We start from the raw sequence: 21401 nt of genomic DNA, 5'->3' as shown, positions 1-21401 counted from the left end.
ATGTCTGTTTGTGGGATTTCTAACTGTTTTATAGTGTTAGTCTATGATAGCTGGAATGAAAGTCCCTAAACAGGAGTAGGCCATTCAGCCATTTAAGCCTGTCTCACCATTCAATTAGATCATGTCTGATCTGTTACTTTATCTACCAGCTGTGGCTCAGTGGATAGCACTCTTGCCTCTGAATCCAAAGGTTGTCGGTCCCACTCCAGAGACTTTGAGTGCAAAAATTTAGGCTGCCACTTCAGTGCAGCACTGAGGGGGTGCTGTCTTTTGGATGTGCTGTTAAACAGAGGTCCCATGTATCGTCTCATTTGAATGTAAAAGATCCCATGACACTATTTCAAAGAAGAGCAGGGAAGTTATCTCTGGTGTCCTGGCCAAATTTTATCCCTCAATTAACATCACAAAAACAAATTATATGATCATTATCACATTGCTGTTTGTGAGAGCTTCCTGTGTGCAAATTGGCTGTCACATTTCCTACATTACAACAGTGACTACACTTCAAAAGTACTTCATTGGGACACTCTGAGGTTGTGAAAGGTGCTTTTTTTTTTGTTTCCATAATCTTTAATACCTTTGCCCCAAAAATTTAACAATCTCAAACTATCGAGCTTGCAGTTTTAACAATGGCGTTCACTGCCACTATGAGTGCTGGAGTAACCCAGCTTCTGTAGGGATAGTCCAATTCAACTTGCTGTGCTACTTAACTGGAAAAAGTTGTAGGTTCAACCCAGGTCTGAGTTAACTTAGCTGAGTTAGGGCAGTGGTATGGTTGTGGCAATTGGCTCCCACATCCCTGATTTAGGGAGTAGAATATGCACTGATAGTCTCTATCCAGTGATTACTGCCAGGAAGTACATGTGTGAACACTGTTTAAGGACAAGAGCAGACTTGACTGTGATGTCTTCCACAGCCGAATAGATGGGTGCTATTCAGTGCCTAGGTTTACTCATGAAGAACGGTGATGTATTGGAAGGAACCAACCGTTTATGGAATTATATCCCAATAACTGCACCCTCATTAGATAAGGATAGGAAAAAACATTATTTAAAAATAATATGAGATTAAAGTTAACAATGCCTTTGCCCATTCTAATGAAAAATACAAACAGAAAGTGTGCTGCCAATGTTCAAACTGCAGTAGGGGTAGTACCTGCTGCCCACATTCCAACAGATAAACATATGAGGGAGAAAAGTACAGAAGGATATGTTGATGGGATTAAATCAAGAAGGGTGGGAGGAGGCTCATGTGATTTGGGTCAAATGGCCTGTTTCTGTACTGTAAAGTTTGTAATACTTTGTAGGATGGTCAACTTTCAGTTCATTCCTAACTTTTGCGTGAACTCTTGGTTACTCCAAATAAACTGCACTACTTACCCTTGAATGCCTGGTCTGTGGTTACAGGTAAGGCATACTTCCAAACATTAACACATCTATTAAAATCTTTACTGATTATACAGCACACTTGCCACACATTATTACTGGGAAAGGTGCACAACCACTAGCTGCCCATAACACTCAATGGAAGCAAAACATGCCAGTTGCACTGTATGTGTCACACTGTCCTCCAATGGCCTCATCTGAAGAATGTGTTCAATCTGTTAAGCCTGTGGAAACTGTCACTGAGAACAATTTTCATGCACTGATAAACCATGGTGAAGAGTAAAGGCCCATAGTACAGGAGAGCAACAATATTAAGGAGGGCAGGGGGATAAGAGAAGGTGAGGTAAATCAGCAAGCAGTGATTAGGTAATGCCAAATTTGGCTGTTAAAACATATAATTGCAGGACGGAGGAAGACTGAGAGGGATAAGAACCTCCAAGTTCCAAGGCTGATTTTCATGAGTCCCTGTTGTCCATTCACTCCACACAAAAGTATAATGGATTACCTTTGTTACGGCCAGGTGGGTGATGGCGTGGGTCAGTGTTCATCTCCCAACTGATCATAATCGTGTTTTGTTTAAAAGGATGAGTTAGCCCTGAGTGTTTTACTTGCCAAATAAACAGACAGTGACAAGTTTTCTTGTAGCTTTAAAAAAGATGAACTATTCATTGAACAATATCCATTCCCCGAATGTTCGCAACATCACTCACGCACGCATTCACACTCACAGGCACTCTCAAGAGAAGACAGATAGAAGGAAAAAGGATAAGGGTTCAAGGCATGGTAGGTGTTCGTGGTTTATGGTAAAGCTGTTGAATCTTCTAAGTAGAACAGTCTCTTTTTAAAGATGCAGACCTGGGTTGTTCGTAGTCTTGACTTGCTAAGGTGTTATAGATTTCTGGTGGTTAAGGTTGCAGACTGGAGTTGGTGAGTTACTTTCAGTTCTCTGCTGCACCAAGTTGAAGTGTAGAATTTGCAGCAGGGCTCTTTCCTTGTTTTGGCTGGATTTTTCACAGTCCCTGGCTCGACTGCCTTCTCTGATATTGCTGTCATCTCCCACCACCCCCACCCCCCTCCCCACCACCCCATCTCTCTCCCCAGAGAGTTACCTTTTAAGGTAAAAATCTTTCAAATCAGCTTGTTAGGAGACGCATGGCCCTCACCCCTGTTGTGACCACACAATGGACCACAATGCCGAATGCATGGCCATCCATTAATGTCTGGTTGAGAATAATCCAGTTATAATGTGGCGACTTCACACCTTTGTTTCAGAAGAATCCAATCAATTCAGGAATGTTTCTTGATGGTTTCAGGATGGGTGTAATTGATACCACTTAGTCTGGAATGTATTCATTTGTCCAATACAGACAGTGAGGCAATGTTCGAATACACAGGCCAGGCTGTCTGACCTTCGGCAGCCATTTTCTGCAGCATTGTCCACCTTTTTTTAAAAGGTAATGTCAATTTTAAGGAGTCCACTTTGAATAAAGTTCTTATCTTAAAAGTAGGAATATGATATGTCTTTACTGGGCATGACACCTCCTTGGGAGGGGGCATTCTGCAACTGTGCATAGGGGCAGATTGTGCACAGGATTCTAGCACACAGGAAATAGCTGGGCAGGTCTTAAAGGTCTGCAGGCAATGAAAGGGCAATACAGACTTGTTTGTCTGCGAGTAGGCACTGGATAACGTTAACAGAATTGTTGAGGTTTTTCTCAAGACTTAACTATTCATGTGGTTAACCCATTTTAGAAGCAATGCCATCAATTTGTGTTGGGCCGGGAGGGAGGAGAAGGAGAAGGAGATCTGGAAGAGGTAACCACAGATGGTGAAGCAGGAGGTGTGCTCCTGTAAGAGGGCTGGTCAATCACAAATACTGACTGTTCAGATTAGTATTAAAAGCAGCAATAATCCAAGAGAAGAAATTCAGCCAATAGTGCAATCATAGGGTCACAGAAGTCATCAATACAAAGCCTACCAGGGCCATTTCTCTTTTATATCTTACCAGTTATAGAGGAAGATGCAAGGTCCAGTCCTTCACAAATACATCTCCAAATATCACAGCACCCACCTCATCTGCCAAGCACTAGCACCTGTCCATCCACCTTGCAGGCTTGTAGTGAGTTCACTCAGAGTGGAATTATTTGTAACTCACGAGGATGGGAAAGAAGAGGAAAAGGAGATGAAGAGGAAAACAAAGCGGATAGCCTCCAATTACAGCTACTTGTTACAGTGACCAGATTTGTATGGCCTTGCTTTCAAATTACAGATGCTTTCAGAGGCCAAAGAATCGGCCTTTGGAGGATGTGCCACATGGCAGTATTTGTGGAGCAGTTCACCACCCTCACATGTGGGGCCTTTATGTAAGGCATTAAGAGCATTAAGAGCAGTCATGGAGCAAGCAACAGTTCCTGGCCCATCCGCAGTCCAGCCCCTTACAACTGATGCCAATCTTTCATGAAAATCCACGGTTTTGAGCTTCTGGGAAGGAATGAGGTGGAACAGGACGTGATTTTCCATGTCCTCACCTTGGACAAAGACTACAGCAAATGTGAATCAAAAAAAATTATTCATTGCTTTCAATGGGTGGAAATTTATGAGTAGTGGGTTCACAATTTTCTGGTTCATTCTCACAGCAAGCCAGGAACCATGCCAGGACTTGGAAAATTCCACCTTTTGCTGTAAACAGCTCCATGGAGTCAGCCATGACCCATTTGGTAGCACTCTCACCTCCAACCTACGGGGTTCTGGGTTCAAGTCCCACAACAGAACTTGAGCACAAAAATCAAGGCTGACACTCCTGTACACTACTGAGGGAGTGCTGCACTGTTGGAGGTGTTGTCATTTGGATGAGATGTTAAACTGAGGTCCCACCTGCCCTGTCAGGTGAACGTAACAGATCCCATATTTTGAAGAAGAGCAGGGGAGTTATCCCTGGAGCCCTGGCCAATGTTCATCCCTCAAACAACGTCACAAAAACAGGTTACCTGGTCATTATCACACTGCTATTTGTGGGAGTTGCTGCACGCAAATTGGCTGCTGCATTTGCTACATTAATACAGAGAAATGTGAGGTGATGCATTTTGACAGAAAGGATACAGAGAGGCAATACAAACTTAATGGCAGCATTCTAAAGAGTGTGCAGCAACAGAGGGACCTGGGGGTTCATGTGCATCGATCTTTGAAGGTGGCAGGACATATTGAGAGAGTGGCTAGTAAAGCATATGGAATCTTGGACTTCATAAATAGAGGTATTCAGTACAAGAGCAGGGAGGTTATGCTGAACCTTTATAAAACTCTGGTTAGGCCACAAATAGAGTATTGCATCCAGTTCTGATCACCACACTTTAGGATGCGAGGGTCCTTGACAGGGTGCAGAAGAGATTTACCAGAAGGGTTCCAGGGATGGAAGATCTACAAGATTAAGTTGGAGAAGCAGGGGTTGTTCTTCTTGCAACAAAGGGGATTGAGGGGAGATTTGAAAGATGTGTGGAAGATTATGGCAGGTTTAGATCAGGTAGACAAAGAAAAGCCGTTCCCATTAGCAGATAGTACAAGGACTAGGGGACAACAAATTCAAGGTTTTTGGCAAGGGATGCAGAGTGGCTGTGAGGAAGAGCTTTTTTACATAGCAAGTAATAATCACCTGGAATGCACTGCCTATGAGGGTGGTGGAAGTGGAGATGATCAATGATTTCAAAAGGAAATTGGATGAGCACTTGAGGGAGATAAATTTGCAGGGCTATGGGGTTAAAGCAGGGGAATGGGACTGATTGGATTGCTCTACAGAGAACTGGCATCGACTTGATGGGCCAAATGGCCTCCGTCTGTGCCATAATGAATCTATGACTGTATTACAACAGTGACCACTTCAAAATTACTGCATTGGCTGTAAAGCGCTTTGAGACGTTCTGTAGTCATCAACAGTGCTACATAAATGCAAGCCTTTCTTTTTCATAGGATGCTTGTATTTGAATTAACTGGCTTGAGCCATTGACCTGTTCCAATCACTTTGATACCAACCAACATGTATGAAGGGTTTCCTGAAAAAGTTCTATGCCTTAGCCCAAAGTGTGTACATCAACCAGCCTGGAATATGTATTCTCTGAAATTTGAATAAGTGGCTAGCAGTAACCAATTTTAACCTTGAGTGGGTTGTGACCAGCAAGAATCAATAATCCATCATGGACAAAAATGATTTATGCCTGTTATGCCATCCCACATGTGTACAGCAATGTTCCTGTTTTCACGCCAGAGACAGCAGGATGCATTAACCCTCTATTTGCCCCAATGAGGGGAACTGTTGCCCTATGCACTGTCACCTCATTGTTTGCACCTCCGTCTTGTCAATCAAACCATGGTTTGGCAGTGATGGTGTACATGGCTCATCACACCCCAACTGAAGCTGAGAGCTACCCACAAGAAATTCTTAAAATTGGACAACTTTGGAAAACAGAGAGGAGTAAAAACCGTGATTGGTTTTGTTTGTTCAAAATGATTAGTTTTGTTGTGAAAAACAACAACTACTTATATTTATATAGACCTTTAACGCAATATAACATCTCAAGGCACTTCACAGGAACATTATAAAACAAAATATGACACTGAGCTGCATAAGGAGATAGTACGTCAGATGACCAAAAGAGGTAGGTTTTAAGCAGTGTCTTAAAGGCGAAAAGTGAGGTAGCAAGGCAGAGAGGTTTAGGGAGGGAACTCCAGAGCTTAGAACCTAGGCAACTAAAGGTGAGGCCACCAATGGTGGAGCGATTAAAATTGGGGATGCTCAAGACAACAGAATTAGAGGAGAGCAGATATCATGGAGGGTTGTGCGGCTGGAGGAGATTACAGAGATAGAGAAGGGTGAGGAATTTGAAAACAAGTTTGAGAATTTTAAAATCAAGAGGTTGCTTGACTGGGAGACAGTGAATGAGACTTGGTGCGAGCTAAGACCTCAGGTTTACAGAGGATAGAATGTGGGAGGCCAGCCATAAGCACATTGGAATAGTCAAGTCTGGAGGTAAAAAAGGAATAAGTGAGAGTTTCAGCAGGAGATCAGCTGAGACGGGACGAAGTCAAGCGATGTTAAAGAGGTGGAAATAGGCGGTCTTAATGACCGCACGAATTGTAGTCGGTAGCTCATCTCTGGATCAAATACGACACTGAGGTTACGAACAGACTGTGTGAAGAAAACCCTATATGCCGAATGAGAAATATTAATTAATCGGTTGCAAACTTACATTAAACTTTAAATGGAGAAAATCTTACTGTTGTTATGAAAATACTTCATTTTTTGTTAAATTTTGAGGATTTGTGTTTTATTTGGGAAAACTGAAAAGGATTCCATTGATGTTTTATTCCCTCTGGTCATTGAAAGGAGAGAGGTCTTGTTTATAAACAACATGTACTGGAAGTCACCTACTTCAGATAAATACCCAGCAGGAGTTTTTTGACTTGAGGGAGATGTTTACAGAGAAGTGACATGTCAAGATTTATAGGCGGCAGGAAGCTTGACTCTTGAGGTATTGTTTTTGGTTTCACTTTGGACAGTGAGTTAGAATGTGGACACTGTTTTGAAAGCAGTTGGAGTTTTAAAAATCAACCTGAAGGACAAAACCCCAGCGCAGCCTGTTCCATCTCTTTGAAAAGCCTGCCAGTTGTTCCATCTCTTTGAGAAGCTCTTAGAAGCAAGTATAAGAAGTAGAGAGATTGATGTTACATTCGTTCTGAAGGCCTGTTTGAAACCACTGTTGCCGTATTTCTCCTAAGACACTGGAAAAACCTGTTGCATAAATCCTCGACCCACCTGAATGAATTGCTCCAGAGAAAAATTCAAGTGATAGCCGTCTATGCATATTTGAGACGCCAAAGCAAAAAAGGGACAACTGACATCTTTCCATATCTTCTATTTTTTCTTCAAGAATTAGCATGTATTTGGCCAAAGTATTCCTTTCTGTCTTTTTTTTGTAACAGAGCTCTAAAAAGAAAATCTCTATTATTTCTGGTTAAAGTGTGTGTGTGTGTGAGAGGGGCTAAGGTAAAAAGGGAACTTTCATATTTCAATCTGTATGTTAATGCTTTGCTTCATTACTGCTTAAGTCTTGTTTTTTAATAAACTAATAATTTTATTTTTTATTGAAAAAACCTGGTTGGTGTATTTTATTCTGGGATAAAGAGTAGAGTCTATGATTGACTGTATTGGTAATTGGGTAAACATTTAAATATATGTTGTCATAGAGAGATACAGCACCAAAACAGGCCCTTCAGCCCACCCCGACCATCAACCACCCATTTATATTAATCCTACATTAATCCCATTTTTCCCTCTCACATCCCCAACTTCTCTCAATTCTCCTACCTACACTAGGGGCAATTTTTACAATGGCCAATTTATCTATCAACCCGCAAGTCTTTGGCATGTGGGAGGAAACCCAAGCAGTCACAGGGAGAACTTGAAAACTCCGCACAGGCAGTACCCAGAAGTAAACCCGGGTCACTGGAGCTGCGAGGCTGCAATGCTAGCCACTGTGCCACCCCTGTGTTGTGACCTGTGGAGAAGTGGAGCTAGAAACGACTCTCACCTCGGTCGTAACATATAACTGGGACTCGTTCGGGTTAACCCATGCTGACGATGTACAATTGTAAGTGGGGTAATAATAATTGAAAAGAGGAAAAGTATTTTAAAAAACAGGTTTCTTGTGCATTAGAGTAAAACTAACACTACCATAATGTCTGTGTCAGTTGCCACGACCTTTCTGGGGAAGGAGGATGTATCCCTGAGTGATTTGAGAAACTTAACCAAGGCTAGGCTAAAGGATTTGGCGGAATTGCTGGTGTTAGAGTTAAAACCAGGAGCAAAGAAAGCATACATAATTGCAGTAATAGCACAGCATTTGCAATTAGAAGTAGAAGAAGGCAAACCACATGGTAGTACAGGTGAATTAGCTAAAATTCAGTTGCAGATGAGGCAACTTGAACTTGACAAAGAATAAGAAAAAGCAATAGAATTCGAAAAACTTAAGCTTGAACTTCAAGAAGAAAGTGAAAGAGAAGTGAATCCAAATTAAAAATGATGGAACTAAGACAAAGGGGTGGTATTGACTCCAGTGAAAATTTTGGTGGGGAAAGATCTGACTCCAGCAAATGACCCAATGGAGAGCTGTTTAAATATTTACAAGCACTCCCATAATTTGAGGAAAGGGATGTAGAGACGTAGCATTGAAAGGGAGGAAGTTTTAGCGGTTTTAACAGGCTTAAAAGTGGATAAATCCCCAGGCCCAAATGAGATGTATCCCAGGCTGTTATGTGAGGCAAGGGAGGAGATAGCAGGGGCTCTGACACAAATTTTCAAATCCTTTCTGGTTACAGCAGAGGTACCAGAGGACTGGAGGACAGTGAATGTGGTACCATTATTCAAGAAGGGTAACAGGGATAAATCAGGTAATTACAGGCCGGTGAGTCGAACATCAGTGGTAGGGAAACTATTGGAAAAAATTCTGAGGAACAGAATTAATCTCCACTTGGAGAGGCAGGGATTAATCAGGGATAGTCAGCATGGCTTTGTCAGAGGGAGATAGTGTCTAACAAACTTGATAGAATTTTTCAAGGAGGTGACTAGATGTGTAGATGAGGGTAAAGCAGTTGATGTAGTTAACATGGGCTTCAGTAAGGCTTTTGATAAGGTCTCGCATGGGGGATTGGTCAAGAAGGTAAGAGCCCATGGGATCCAGGGCAATTTGGCAAATTGGAACCAAAATTGGCTTAGTGGCAGGAGGCAGAGGGTAATGGTCGAGGGTTGTTTTTGCAAGTGGAAGCCTATGACCAGTGGTGTACCACAGGGATCGGGGCTGGGACCCTTGCTGTTTGTAGTGTACATTAACGAGTTCGACGTGAATATAGGAGGTATGATCAGTAAGTTCACAGATGACACGAAAATTGGTGGTGTCGTAAATAGTGAGGAGGAAAGCCTTAGATTACAGGACGATATAGATGGGCTGGTAAGATGGGCAGAACAGTGGCAAATGGAATTTAATCCTGAGAAGTGCGAGGTGATGCATTTTGGGAAGACTAACAAGGCAAGGGAATATACAATGGGTGGTAGGATCCTAGGAAGTACAGAGGGTCAGAGGGACCTTGGTGTACGTGTCCATAGATCACTGAAGGCAGCAGCACAGGTGGATAAGGTGGTTAGGAAGGCATATGGGATACTTGCCTTATTAGCCAAGGCAAAGAATATAAGAGCAGGGAGGTTATGATGGAGCTGTATAAAACGCTAGTTAGGCCACAGCTGGAGTACTGTGTACCGTTCTGGGCACCACACTATAGGAAGGATGTGATTGCACTGGAGAGGGTGCAGAGGAAATTCACCAGGATGTTGCCTGGGCTGGAACATTTCAGCTATTAAGAGAGACTGGATAGGCTAGGGTTGTTTTCCTTAGAGCAGAGAAGGCTGAGGGGGGACCTGATTGAGGTATACAAAATTATGAGGGGCATTGAAAGGATAGATAAGAAGAAACTTTTTCCCTTAGTGGAGGGGTCAATAACCAGGGGACATAGATTTAAGGTAAGCAGCAGGAGGTTTAGAGGGTATTTGAGGAAAATGTTTTCACCAGAGGGTGGTTGCAATCTGGAACACACTGCCTGAAGGGGTGGTACAGGCAGGAACCCTCACAACATTTAAGAAGTATTTAGATGAGCACTTGAGGAGCCATAGCATACAAGGCTACAGGCCAAGTGCTGGAAAATGGGATTAGAACAGATAGGTGCTTAATGGCCGGCACAGACATGATGGGACGAAGGGCCTGTTACTGTGCTGTATAACTGTTATGACTCTATGAGAGCTATTTATCATTTCTTTTGAAAAGATAGCCTGAAAGATGAAAAGGCTGAAGGGAAGCTGAACACTGCTTATACAAAGCAGGTTGATGGGCAGAGATCATGAGGTTTATGCCATGCTTTCTGAGGAGGCTTCTGCAGATTATGATATGGAAAAAAAGGCTATTCTCCCTGCATATGAGTTGCTCCCTGAAGCTTACCAGCAGAAATTTCAGAACCTCCAGAGAAAGTCTGGGCAGACCTAAATAGAATTTGTGAGGGTATTTGTGACCTCGTCAGCAGACGTGGTCTCTTCAGACTACTAGAAAAGATCGGATGTCCACCAAAGCTACTAAGTATCATCACCTCATTCCATGACAATATGAAAGGCACAATTCAGCATAGCGGCGCCTCATCAGACCCCTTTCCTATCCTGAGTGGCGTGAAACAGGGATGTGTTCTCGCACCTACACTGTTTGGGATTTTCTTCTCCCTGCTGCTCTCACACGCGTTCAAGTCTTCAGAAGAAGGAATTTTCCTCCACACAAGAGCAGGTGGCAGGTTGTTCAACCTTGCCCGTCTAAAAGCGAAGACCAAAGTACGGAAAGTCCTCATCAGGGAACTCCTCTTTGCTGACGATGCTGCATTAACATCTCACACTGAAGAGTGTCTGCAGAGTCTCATCGACAGGTTTGCGGCTGCCTGCAATGAATTTGGCCTAACCATCAGCCTCAAGAAAACGAACATCATGGGACAGGACGTCAGAAATGCTCCATCCATCAATATCAGCGACCACGCTCTGGAAGTGGTTCAAGAGTTCACCTACCTAGGTTCAACTATCACCAGTAACCTGTCTCTCGATACAGAAATCAACAAGCGCATGGCAAAGGCTTCCACTGCTATGTCCAGACTGGCCAAGAGAGTGTGGGAAAATGGCGCACTGACACGGAAGACAAAAGTCCGAGTGTATCAAGCCTGTGTCCTCAGTACCTTGCTCTACGGCAGCGAGGCCTGGACAACGTATGTCAGCCAAGAGCGACGTCTCAATGCATTCCATCTTCGCTGCCTCCGGAGAATCCTTGGCATCAGGTGGCAGGACCGTATCTACAACACAGAAGTCCCCGAGGCGGCCAACATCCCCAGCTTATACACACTGCTGAGTCAGCGGCGCTTGAGCTGGCTTGGCCATGTGAGCCGCATGGAAGATGGCAGGATCACCAAGGACACATTGTATAGCGAGCTCGCCACTGGTATCAGACCCACCGGCCGTCCATGTCTCCGCTTTAAAGACGTCTGCAAACGCGACATGAAGTCCTGTGACATTGATCACAAGTCGTGGGAGTCAGTTGCCAGCGATCGCCAGAGCTGGCGGGCAGCCATAAAGGTGGGGCTAAAGTGTGGCGAGTCGAAGAGACTTAGCAGTTGGCAGGAAAAAAGACTGAAGCGCAAGGAGAGAGCCAATTGTGTAACAGCCCTGACAACCAATCTTTTCTGCAGCACCTGTGGAAGAGTCTGTCACTCTAGAATTGGCCTTTATAGCCACTCCAGGCACTGCTTCACAAACCACTGACCACCTCCAGACACTTACCCATTGTCTCTCGAGACAAGGAGGCCAAAGAAGAAGAAAAGCAAATTAATTTTGATTGTTAGCTGCGGGCACTAAAGGCCGAGGCCACGTATGAGAACCTGAGGGAAATAATTTGCCTGGAAGAATTTAAAAATTCACTCCCTCTCTTAGTAAGAACCCATGTAGAGAACCAGAAAGTTGCAACAGCCAGACAAGCAGCAGAAATCACTGATAATTACGAGCTTATTTACAAGCTCAAAACCCCCACAAACCCAAGAAGGATAGAAGGTGGAAAGGTGAAAGGAAGGCAAGTAGCTGGGGACAAGAAGGGATAGCTGGGAATGCCCCGGGTGCTCCTTCTCAGGCCAGGAAGGAAGGTGCTAAGGGTGGAAGTGAGTTCCGAAAGCCTAAGTGTTTCCATTGCCACAATGTGGGACACCTTTGTGCAGAATGCTGGAAGTTGCGGGGTAAACCCATGGGATATATTGTGGTACACAAAGCCAATGTAGAGAAAGGGGCCCTAACTGAGAGTATGACAGATCTGGCTGTAGCGCTGACTGCAGCTGTAAGGCCAAGTACAAAAACCGCTGTGAGTGCGGGGACACGCGAATAATATACCTGAGAGTTATAGGGAATTCTTGTCAAAAGGAAAAGTAACACCTTATCCCTCAAATGAGGCAGGTAAACCTATAATTATACTTAGGGACACAGGAGCCACACAAACTCTTTTGGCTGAGGAAGGCATAACTTTTCCACCAGACAGCGCACTGAATGCCAAGGTTTTAGTGAATGGTATTGGCGGGGAGTATATCAGGTGCATCTAGAGTGTGGCCTGATGTCTGTAACGGTAGCTGTAGGAGTTGTCCATATTTTGCCAGTAGACAGAGTTGCAACCTTATCACTTGAAGATTATCCACATAGTGGATGCTCTGTCAAAGATTTAACTTTGCTTTGAGTTATCTGAGTGCAAAGATGGTACAAAGCAGAACTGTATTAGCTACAGGCAAGGTGTGAATGAGTATGAGTGTGAAAATGTGTTTTAAAATATTATGCACCTTCTGTTTTTTTCCCACTCTTTGTAATGAAATGCATTTTAAAATGGCGTTTCATTCCTCCAAGGCTGGAGGTGTTATGAAAGTACTTCCAATTTTTGTTAAATTTTGAGGACTTGTGTTTTATTGAGGAAAGCTGAAAAGGATTCCATGGATTTTTTTTTTCACTGGGGTAATTGAAAGGTCTTGTTTGCAAACAACATGTTCTGGAAGTCACCTGTCTGCAGATAAATACCCAGCAGGGGTGTTTTGACTTGGGGGGGATGTCTCCAGAGAAGTGACATGTCAAGATTTATAGGGGACAGGAGGTTTGACTCTTGAGATATTGTTTTTGGTTTTGCTTTGGACACTGAGTTGGAATGTGGACAGTGTTTTGAAAGCAGTTGGAGTTTTAAAAATCAACCTGAAGGACAAAACCCCAGCTCAGCCTCTTCCAAATCTTTGAAAAGCCTGCCAGTTTTTGCATCTCTTTGAGAAGCTTCAGAAGCGAGTGTAAGAAATAGAGAAATTGATGTTACATTCGTCCCGAAAGGCCTGCCTGAAACCCTAGTTGCCGCATTTCTCCTAAGATGCTGGAAAAGCTTACCGGATAAATCCTTGATACCGCCTGAATTAATTGCTCCAGAGAAAGATTCAAGTGAAAGTCATCTATGCATATTTGGGATGCCAAACTAAAAAAGGGACAACTGACATTTTTCCATATTTTCTCTTTTTTCTTCAAGAATTAGCAAGTATTTGGCCAAAGTATTCTTTTTTGTCTTTTTTTCGTAACTGAGCTCTAAAAAGAAAATCTCTATTTTTTCTTGTTAAACTGTCTGTTTATCTGTGAGGGGCTAAGGTAAAAAGGGAACTTTGATATTGCAATCTGTATGTTAGTGCTTTGTTTCATTACTGGTTACATCTTGTTTTATAATAAACTGATAATTTTTGTTGTTTATTAAAGAAACCTGGATGATGTATTTTATTCTGGGATGAAGAGTAGAGTCTATGATTGAACGTATCGGTAACTGTGACCTGTGGAGAAGTGGAACTAGAAAAGACAGTGTACTCCTCCCACCTCGGTCGTAACGCTGTCAACTTTTTAAAAAAACAGGCAACCAAGATGGCCACGGCAATTTGCATCTGAAACACCTTTGCACATTATAAGGCCCCAACTGGAACCAGAAGTCTAACAAGAAGCCCAGCTAGATCAATGCTTTGGCTAAATGAGTAGATTACCAAATCATCCTCGTTAGCAGGATGTTTAATGCCATCTCAAGGCATTCGTAAGTGGAGACATCCCTCCAGGCAGTAAGCACTGACAACTCCACCTGAGACAGCTTTTGGGGTTTAGACTTTGGACTTCATTAAAAACAAAGGGGATTGAGAGAAACATGTGACTATCTGTCCATCTCTGAAAAAACTGGGAGTTTTGTTACAAACAGAAGAGACAAGCAGTAACTGGGTGTGTAGCAGCAGACAAAGCTTGTGCTTCCCTTTCTTTCTCCCACTCTCTCTCCAGAAAACATTAAGTTTGAAAATGATCTGCGACTGTGCACCCTCCAAACCTACAGACCACTACAGCCAGAGACCGGGGAAGAGAACCACCTACCTGTCTGCCTTCAAGAAAACCCTGAGCAAAACAGGTCAGCCAAAAAGTGACTTCAAGAATACAACTCCAGCCGGACAACCAATCTCAAACTGTGTATTTAACTTTTATTTGTTCTGGACTTTATTTTTATTTAGAGATACAGCATTGAAACAGGCCCTTTGGCCCACTGAGTCTTTGCCAACCAACAACCACCCATTTATACTAAACCTACATTAATCCCATATTCCCTACCACATCCCCACCATTCTCCTACCACATACCTATACTAGGGGCAATTTATAATGGCTAATTTACCTATCAACCTGCAAGTCTTCAGCTGTGGGAGGAAACCAGTGCACCCAGCAGAAACCCACACAGTCACAGGGAGAACTTGCAAACTCCACACAGGCAGTACCCAGAACTGAACCTGGGTTGCTGGAGCTGTGAGGCTGCAGTGCTAACCACTGCGCCACTGTGCCACTCAACCAATTAAGCCAACCAAAAACCTACTTTCCACTTTGTAATCTATTTGTGTGTGTGTGTGATTCTTGTGTGAACGTGTGCATGAATGTATAGCGTAATTTTTTTTATTATTTTTAAATCAGGGTTAGATTGTTAAGTATAATAAACTTACCTCTTTCATGTTTAAACTCAAGAAAACCTGTCTGCTTGGTTCTTTCAAGATCACAGTAAAGGAAAAAGGTAAAACACTCACAGAGGTGGTAAGCACAACCACTGTTTAAAAAGAATAAACCATGTTGCGGTCAAATAAGAGGAAGGGCAAGAGGGAAGCCTGAGACCCCCTCCTCATCTGGCCATAACAACTGCTTTAGTCTCAGATTGTTGCCAGGGAGAGGTTTGGGGTCAGCAGCTAGGGAACGGAGTTTGGAGTATGGACTGAAAACAATGACTTCAGTATTCCCAATATTTAATTGGAAGAAATTTCTGCTCATCCAGTACTGGATGTCAGATAAGCAGTCTGATAACTTAGCAACAGTAGAGGAGCCAAGAGAGGTGGTGGTGCGGTATGACTGGGTATTGTCAGCGTACATGTGAAAACTAACACTGTGCTTTTGGACGATGTTGCTGAGGAGCAACATGTAGATGAGAAATAGGAGGGAGCCAAGGATAGATCCAAGGAGACACTAGAGGTAACTGTGTGGGAGCAGGAAGAGAAGCCATTGCAAGTGATTCTCTGGCTATGATTAGATAGATAAGAATAGAACTAGGTGAGAGCATTAGAGGTGGATGGTATGGTCAACCGTGTCAATGGCTGCAGACAGGTCGAGAAGGCTGAGGAGGGATAGTTAACATTTGTCATATATGATGTCATTTGTGACTTTGATCAGAGACATTTGTTTCAGTATATGGCAGGGGAACCCTGAATAGAGGTATTCAAACATGGAGTTCTGGGAAAGATGGCCATGGATTTGAGAGATGACAATACGTTCTAGGACTTTGGAGAGAAAAGGGAGGTTGGAGATGGGACAGTAGTTTGAAAGGATGACGGGGATCAAGGGTTGGTTGTTTGAGGAATGGGTGATGACATCAGATTTAAAGGAGAGAGGGACAACACCCTCAAGAGACAAAACTATTAATAATATAGGCTGACATGGGGACCAGGAGGGGCAGATGGGTGGTCAGGAATTTAGTGGGAATAGGGTCAAAGGAACAGGAGGTGGGTCTCATGGATAACATGCACTTTTGAAGTAAGTACAGAAAATGCTGAAAGTACACAGCACGTCTGTCAACATCAAACAGAATTGTTTTACATTTCTGGACTGCAATTCTGACAAAGGCTGTAAACTGTTTTTTTTCTTTTAAATGCTGGTGAGCTTGCTGTGTAATTTCAGCATTTCCTTTTCTATCTGAGTAATAATGAAATAAATTATCAGCAATCATTGAGGCTGGATAAAAGTTTGCTTCAAGCAATCATCCAAGGTAAGGCCTACAGTCACCATGGGGGCAATAACAGCTGATGTGTGCAGTTTGTTTTCTAGCTGTGGAAGACCCTACCCCTGCTCCCCACTCCCGCCACCCAACACCCACCCACCCCAGTTCATGCACTCTATAACAGCAGATTGAGAGTTAGAAATGAAAAAGTGTGTTTTTATTTACAAAGAAACTGAGAAAGTGATGAATATTGAGTCTGCCTTTCAATGACATGTTGGAATGAGTTGGCTTCCTAGCCATGGGACTGACTGGGATGCTCTATAGAAAGCCAGCATGGACTCGAAGGGCCAAATGGCCTCCTTCTGTGCCGTAATAACTCTATGACTTTAAGATGAACTCAGAGCGGGCATGAGAGAAGACAGGAAAGAAACTAGAGAAAGATGCAAATGCAGGGCTAGGCAGTGGGTAACTTTAAAGGAAATTTGGCCCAGTGGACTAGTGGAAGGGAGGGACAAGGCAGTGGCAGCTGTTTGGATGGTCTTAGTGACAAAGATGTTCAGAAGCTCCTCACACTTAGTGTTAGAGGTGAGGGTGGAGCAGATAGGGAAGAGGGGTTTGATGATCCTGGAATAGTGAGCAGGTTAGCAGACAACAGCAGGACCTGATAGTGGTTGAGCCAGATCTGCTGATGGATGACTAAACCAGTTGCCCACTATAGTCTTTCAAGTCTGCATCCCTTGGATTTAAGGGAGCAGTGATGAGGGGGAACAGCCAGGATGAGAGAGAGTAATGGTTTTACTGGGGACCAGGGCATCAAAGGTGGAGGAGAGGGTGCAGTTGAGCAAATCAATAGTTGCAAAACGTTGTGGTGAACTGAGGGCCAAAGGCTAGATAACTAGGATTTTGAAAGTGCAGAAAGTGCAAAGATTTATGTTTTTGATGACCTTAACAGTCAAAAATTGGTTTGGTAGTTTATGATTTAGCATGCCCAACCAGTTTGTGTTGTGAAATGGCAATAAAAACTTAAGAGAATGTCAGAGAAAGAGATTAACACAAGAATAAAGCAGTGTTGTAAATTTGCGGATTAGCTGATCAAGTGACCACTGCTACTTAAAAGGGTTTGGAAATTCCACACACTTTTCTTTTGCTGTATTACCACACACACAAAAAAATGAACCTTCAAGAACCTTCTGGAAATCGGAATATGAACATAAAGAAAAAGAAGAGCCTGCAGCCATAAACCAAAGTAAGTACCATCTGTAAACTGACATCTGATTGTGTATCTAACCAATACTACCAGCATCCTCACTCGTGCTCTGTCCAACAAGTAAAGCTGAGTGACTGGGAAGATTTCAAAGCATACCTGAAGAAAGATATTTCACATCTGTGGATTTCCCTGAAATTTCAATGCGTCATATCCATTTTGGACTTTCAATGGTGTGTGTCACCTGGTGCGGGTAAGTCTGCTTTCAGAAGGTCAAGCCAGAAGAACGAAGAACCTTACATGTAGGAAATTATCCCAAAGGGAAAGAAATTCATGTTCAGATTGCCAAACTGAACACTGCATTCACTATATTCAAGGAAACAACTGGATTAGAATCTGTCTCAGGCTTGTCCGAATGTGCTGTCTACCCATTTATCACTGTGTTACATTCTGATATTCTTTATAAGTTACAATCTTACTTCATTCTACTAACACTGTTATACTCTGATATTTTCAGTGTGTTAGTTGGACACTCTCATTCTATTACAGTCTGATTCTGTTACATTCTTGATGTATTATGATTTGACATTCCTCATGCTACTTTCATGTGTTGCAAACTAATAATCTGTTACAATTTAATTCTCTGTGTTGCCATAGACACTGTATGTTACTCTTACTGTGCTACACTCTTGTTATAATTGCTTAGGCAATATTACAATCTGATATTCTTCCAGTCTCTGAGCAGATGCCTGACACTCTCCAAGTTAAACTGCAATATTGTCTCGCTGTACAGTCTAAATCATAGAATGTCCATAGAAACATGCATCTGTTTAGAAAAGAAGACTTGCATTTATATCGTGCCTTTCACGACCTCAAGATGCCCCAAAGCACTTTACAGTTGAAGAAGTATTGTTTGAAGTGTAGTCACTGTTGTAATGTAGGAAAAGTGGCAGCCAATTTATGCACAGCACGCTCGCACAAACAGCAATGTGATGATGTCCAGAAAATCTGTTTTTAGGTGTCAATTTAAGGATAAATCATGACCAGTGGCACCGGGAAGATCTCCCTTGCTCTTCTTTGAAATATTTCCATGGTATCTTATCTGTCCACCTGAGATGACAGACGGGGCCTTGTTTTAATTTCTCAAAATGTTTTTTTCTGAGCTGGTCACTAACTCAGATGGCAAATACACCACCTGTTGTGGTTTTGAGCCATGCCAAGCTCAGTCCTCAGTCGGTGCTCAGTCAGCTAATCTCAGCGTGGGTAACACTGCTTCAATACCCTTGTGCTGGGTTGGGGTAAAAACCCAGCCAGAATTTCAACTATGAATTGACCCTGCTAGACTACATGTGTGAATTTCAACTGAGGACAAGATTAGACTCATGTTGTGATCATCTCCCTCATGGTTGAATGACACTCACAAAAAAGGTGATCCGTTCATGATGGCCGGTGTCTGTGGAACCATATCCCAGTGTGAATCGACACCTTCAGGACCAGGGCAGGGGAGAAAAAGTGAAGGCAAAGAAAATAAAATATGTTGCACCTTCTCAGATAATCATTTGCTGGCAACAGTTCACTTTTGTTCCTCCCTCCAGGCCGTGGTATGACGGTGACATACACAAGTCGCGTGGCTAACGCCCGCCTGTGCGGGTTTTCCAAGTTATTGCTACAGTGGAAGGGCAGCATATACAAACTGCTGTATAAGGAGTTCCTCATCTTTATGCTGCTGTATCTCACTCTCAGCTGCATCTACAGGTAAAAGCAGTCTACTGTGGGGTGGGATACAAGGCTTCAGTGACAGAAAATCACCTCATCATGTTGATGATTCTCTTTGCATTTTATGCAGATTATTTTATCCCATTTTCCTCCTCCCTCTCATCTACTTTTTGTTTACTCATCCCATTGTTTTGCTCCCTCACCAGCATTTTCTTTTCCTAATCTTCCACTTTGCTTCCAGTACAGACTGCAGAGGAAAAACAAGGACGACTTGAATTATGTGGCACCTTACCGCCTCTCTTAGTGCTTCACATACAATTCGTTACATTTAAACACAGTTACTGTTCTTCTTCAAGCAAGCAAAGCACCTATTTTGGACGCAAGGTCCCCAAAACATCAATGAAATGAATGATTAGGTTAATGTTGGTGTTGGTTGAGGGAGGAATGTTGGCCAGGTCACATCGCTGCTCTTCTACAAATACATCCACCTGAGCAGAATGGGCAGACAAGTGGCAGATGGAATTTAATATAGAGAAATGTGAGGTGATGCATTTTGTCAGAAGGGATACGGAGAGACAATATAGACTAAATGGTACAGTTCTAAAGAGTGTGCAGGGACAGAGGGACTGGGGGGGTTCATGTGCATAGATCTTTGAAGGTGGCAGAACATATTGAGAGAGTAACTAGCAAAGCATATGAGGTCTTGGGCTTCATACATAGAGATATTTAGTACAAAAGCAGGGACATTATGCTGAGCATTTATAAAGCTTAGGTTAGGTCACCACTGGAGTATTGCACCCAGTTCTGGTCACTACACTTTAGGAAGTATGTGAAGGTTCTTGAAAGGGTGCAGAGATTTACCAGAATAGTTCCAGAGATGAGGGGTTTTAGCTACAAGGTTAGGTTGGAGAAGCTGCTGCTGTTTTCCTTGGAGCAAAGGAGATTGAGGAGAGGCTTGATAGAGATGTACAAGATTATGACAGGTTTAGATAAGGTGGACAAAGAAAGGCTGTTCCCATTAGCTGATGGTACAAGGATTAGGGGTCACAGATTTATAGGTTTTGGGCAAGAGAGACAGCGGTAATGAGAGGAAGAACTTTTTTATGTAGCGAGTGGTAATGACCTGGAACTCACTGCCTGTGAAGGTGATGGAAGCAAAGATGACCAATGATTTCAAAAGGAAACTGGATAGGTACTTGAGGGAAATAAATTTGCAGGGCTATGGGCATGAGCTGGGGAATGGGATGACTAGTTAGCTCTATAGAGAGCCAGCATGGACTTAAGATGGGCCAAATGGCCTCCTTCTGTGCTGTAATGACTCTATGACTCTCTATGGTACTGCCATCTACATGTTCCTCCTACTTGCTGACAGTGTGGCAATCAAGACTCATTGCACCATCTCGTAGTCTTAAAGTGTAGAAATATTTAGAAGGATGTTACCAGAATTGAGGAGATGCAACCATCAGGAAAGATTAAGCAGTCTGAGACTCTGGAAAAGAAAAGAAAAAGTAAGACGAGACCTGATTAAGCTCTTTAAAATCTTGAAGGGTTTCATTAGGGTGAACGTGACAAAACCATTTCTACTTTTGGGTGTCAAGAACCATAGGGTTTAAATATAAGATAGCCACTAACAGAGCAAATAATGTAAGAAGAATTACTTTAAACAGAGAGTGGTGAGAATGTGGAACTTGCTGCCATGTGGAACAGTTAAGCCAACAGCATTGATGGATATAGGAGACGCTTAACTCGATCAAGAGGGAAAAAGGAATCGAGGAATACGGGGACAGGATGGGAATTGATAATTAGAATGGGTTGAGACTCTTATGGAGTATAAACACCAGCACCAGTTGGGGCAAATGGCCTATTTCTCTGCTGTAGATTCGTTGTGATTTTCTCTCAGACCTCAAAACTGGAATTCATTACCTCCTGTCTTTCCTCTCCAACATTCTAGGCACATATCCAGGACTATGGGTCTTGGCCTATCACATAAGTTTTTCAATTAAAACAATGTACCTAGTACAATGCATTCTGAGCAAGTTGTGAGATCTGCTTAACGGTTGTGATGCTTTGATTTTATTCCTCGGATGTCTGTAGGTTTATGCTGAAAGAGAGCCAAAAGCGCTTCTTTGAGAAAATGGCCATCAACTGTAACAATTATGCTGACCTGATCCCAATGTCATTTGTGCTCGGTAAGAATTCGATT

The 21401-nt window shown here is 42.9% G+C and overlaps 1 protein-coding gene across 3 annotated transcripts in view; it reads left to right on the top strand.

The window, feature by feature from the left end:
• Nucleotides 1–19085: 19085 nt before the first annotated feature.
• LOC137377020 (bestrophin-4-like) overlaps nt 19086–21401 on the top strand; it is a 33252-nt gene continuing 30936 nt past the window's right edge. For all 3 annotated transcript variants that reach the window (XM_068046158.1, XM_068046159.1, XM_068046157.1), the window contains exons 1-2: nt 19086–19237; nt 21293–21387. In XM_068046158.1, the coding sequence (XP_067902259.1) occupies nt 19086–19237; nt 21293–21387 (247 nt within the window). The remainder of the gene's footprint in view (nt 19238–21292; nt 21388–21401) is intronic.

Source organism: Heterodontus francisci, chromosome 14, assembly GCF_036365525.1.
Source record: "Heterodontus francisci isolate sHetFra1 chromosome 14, sHetFra1.hap1, whole genome shotgun sequence".
Lineage (NCBI taxonomy): Eukaryota > Metazoa > Chordata > Chondrichthyes > Heterodontiformes > Heterodontidae > Heterodontus > Heterodontus francisci.
Note: the sequence above shows the minus strand (reverse complement) of the source record. Positions and strands in the feature narration are given on the sequence as shown.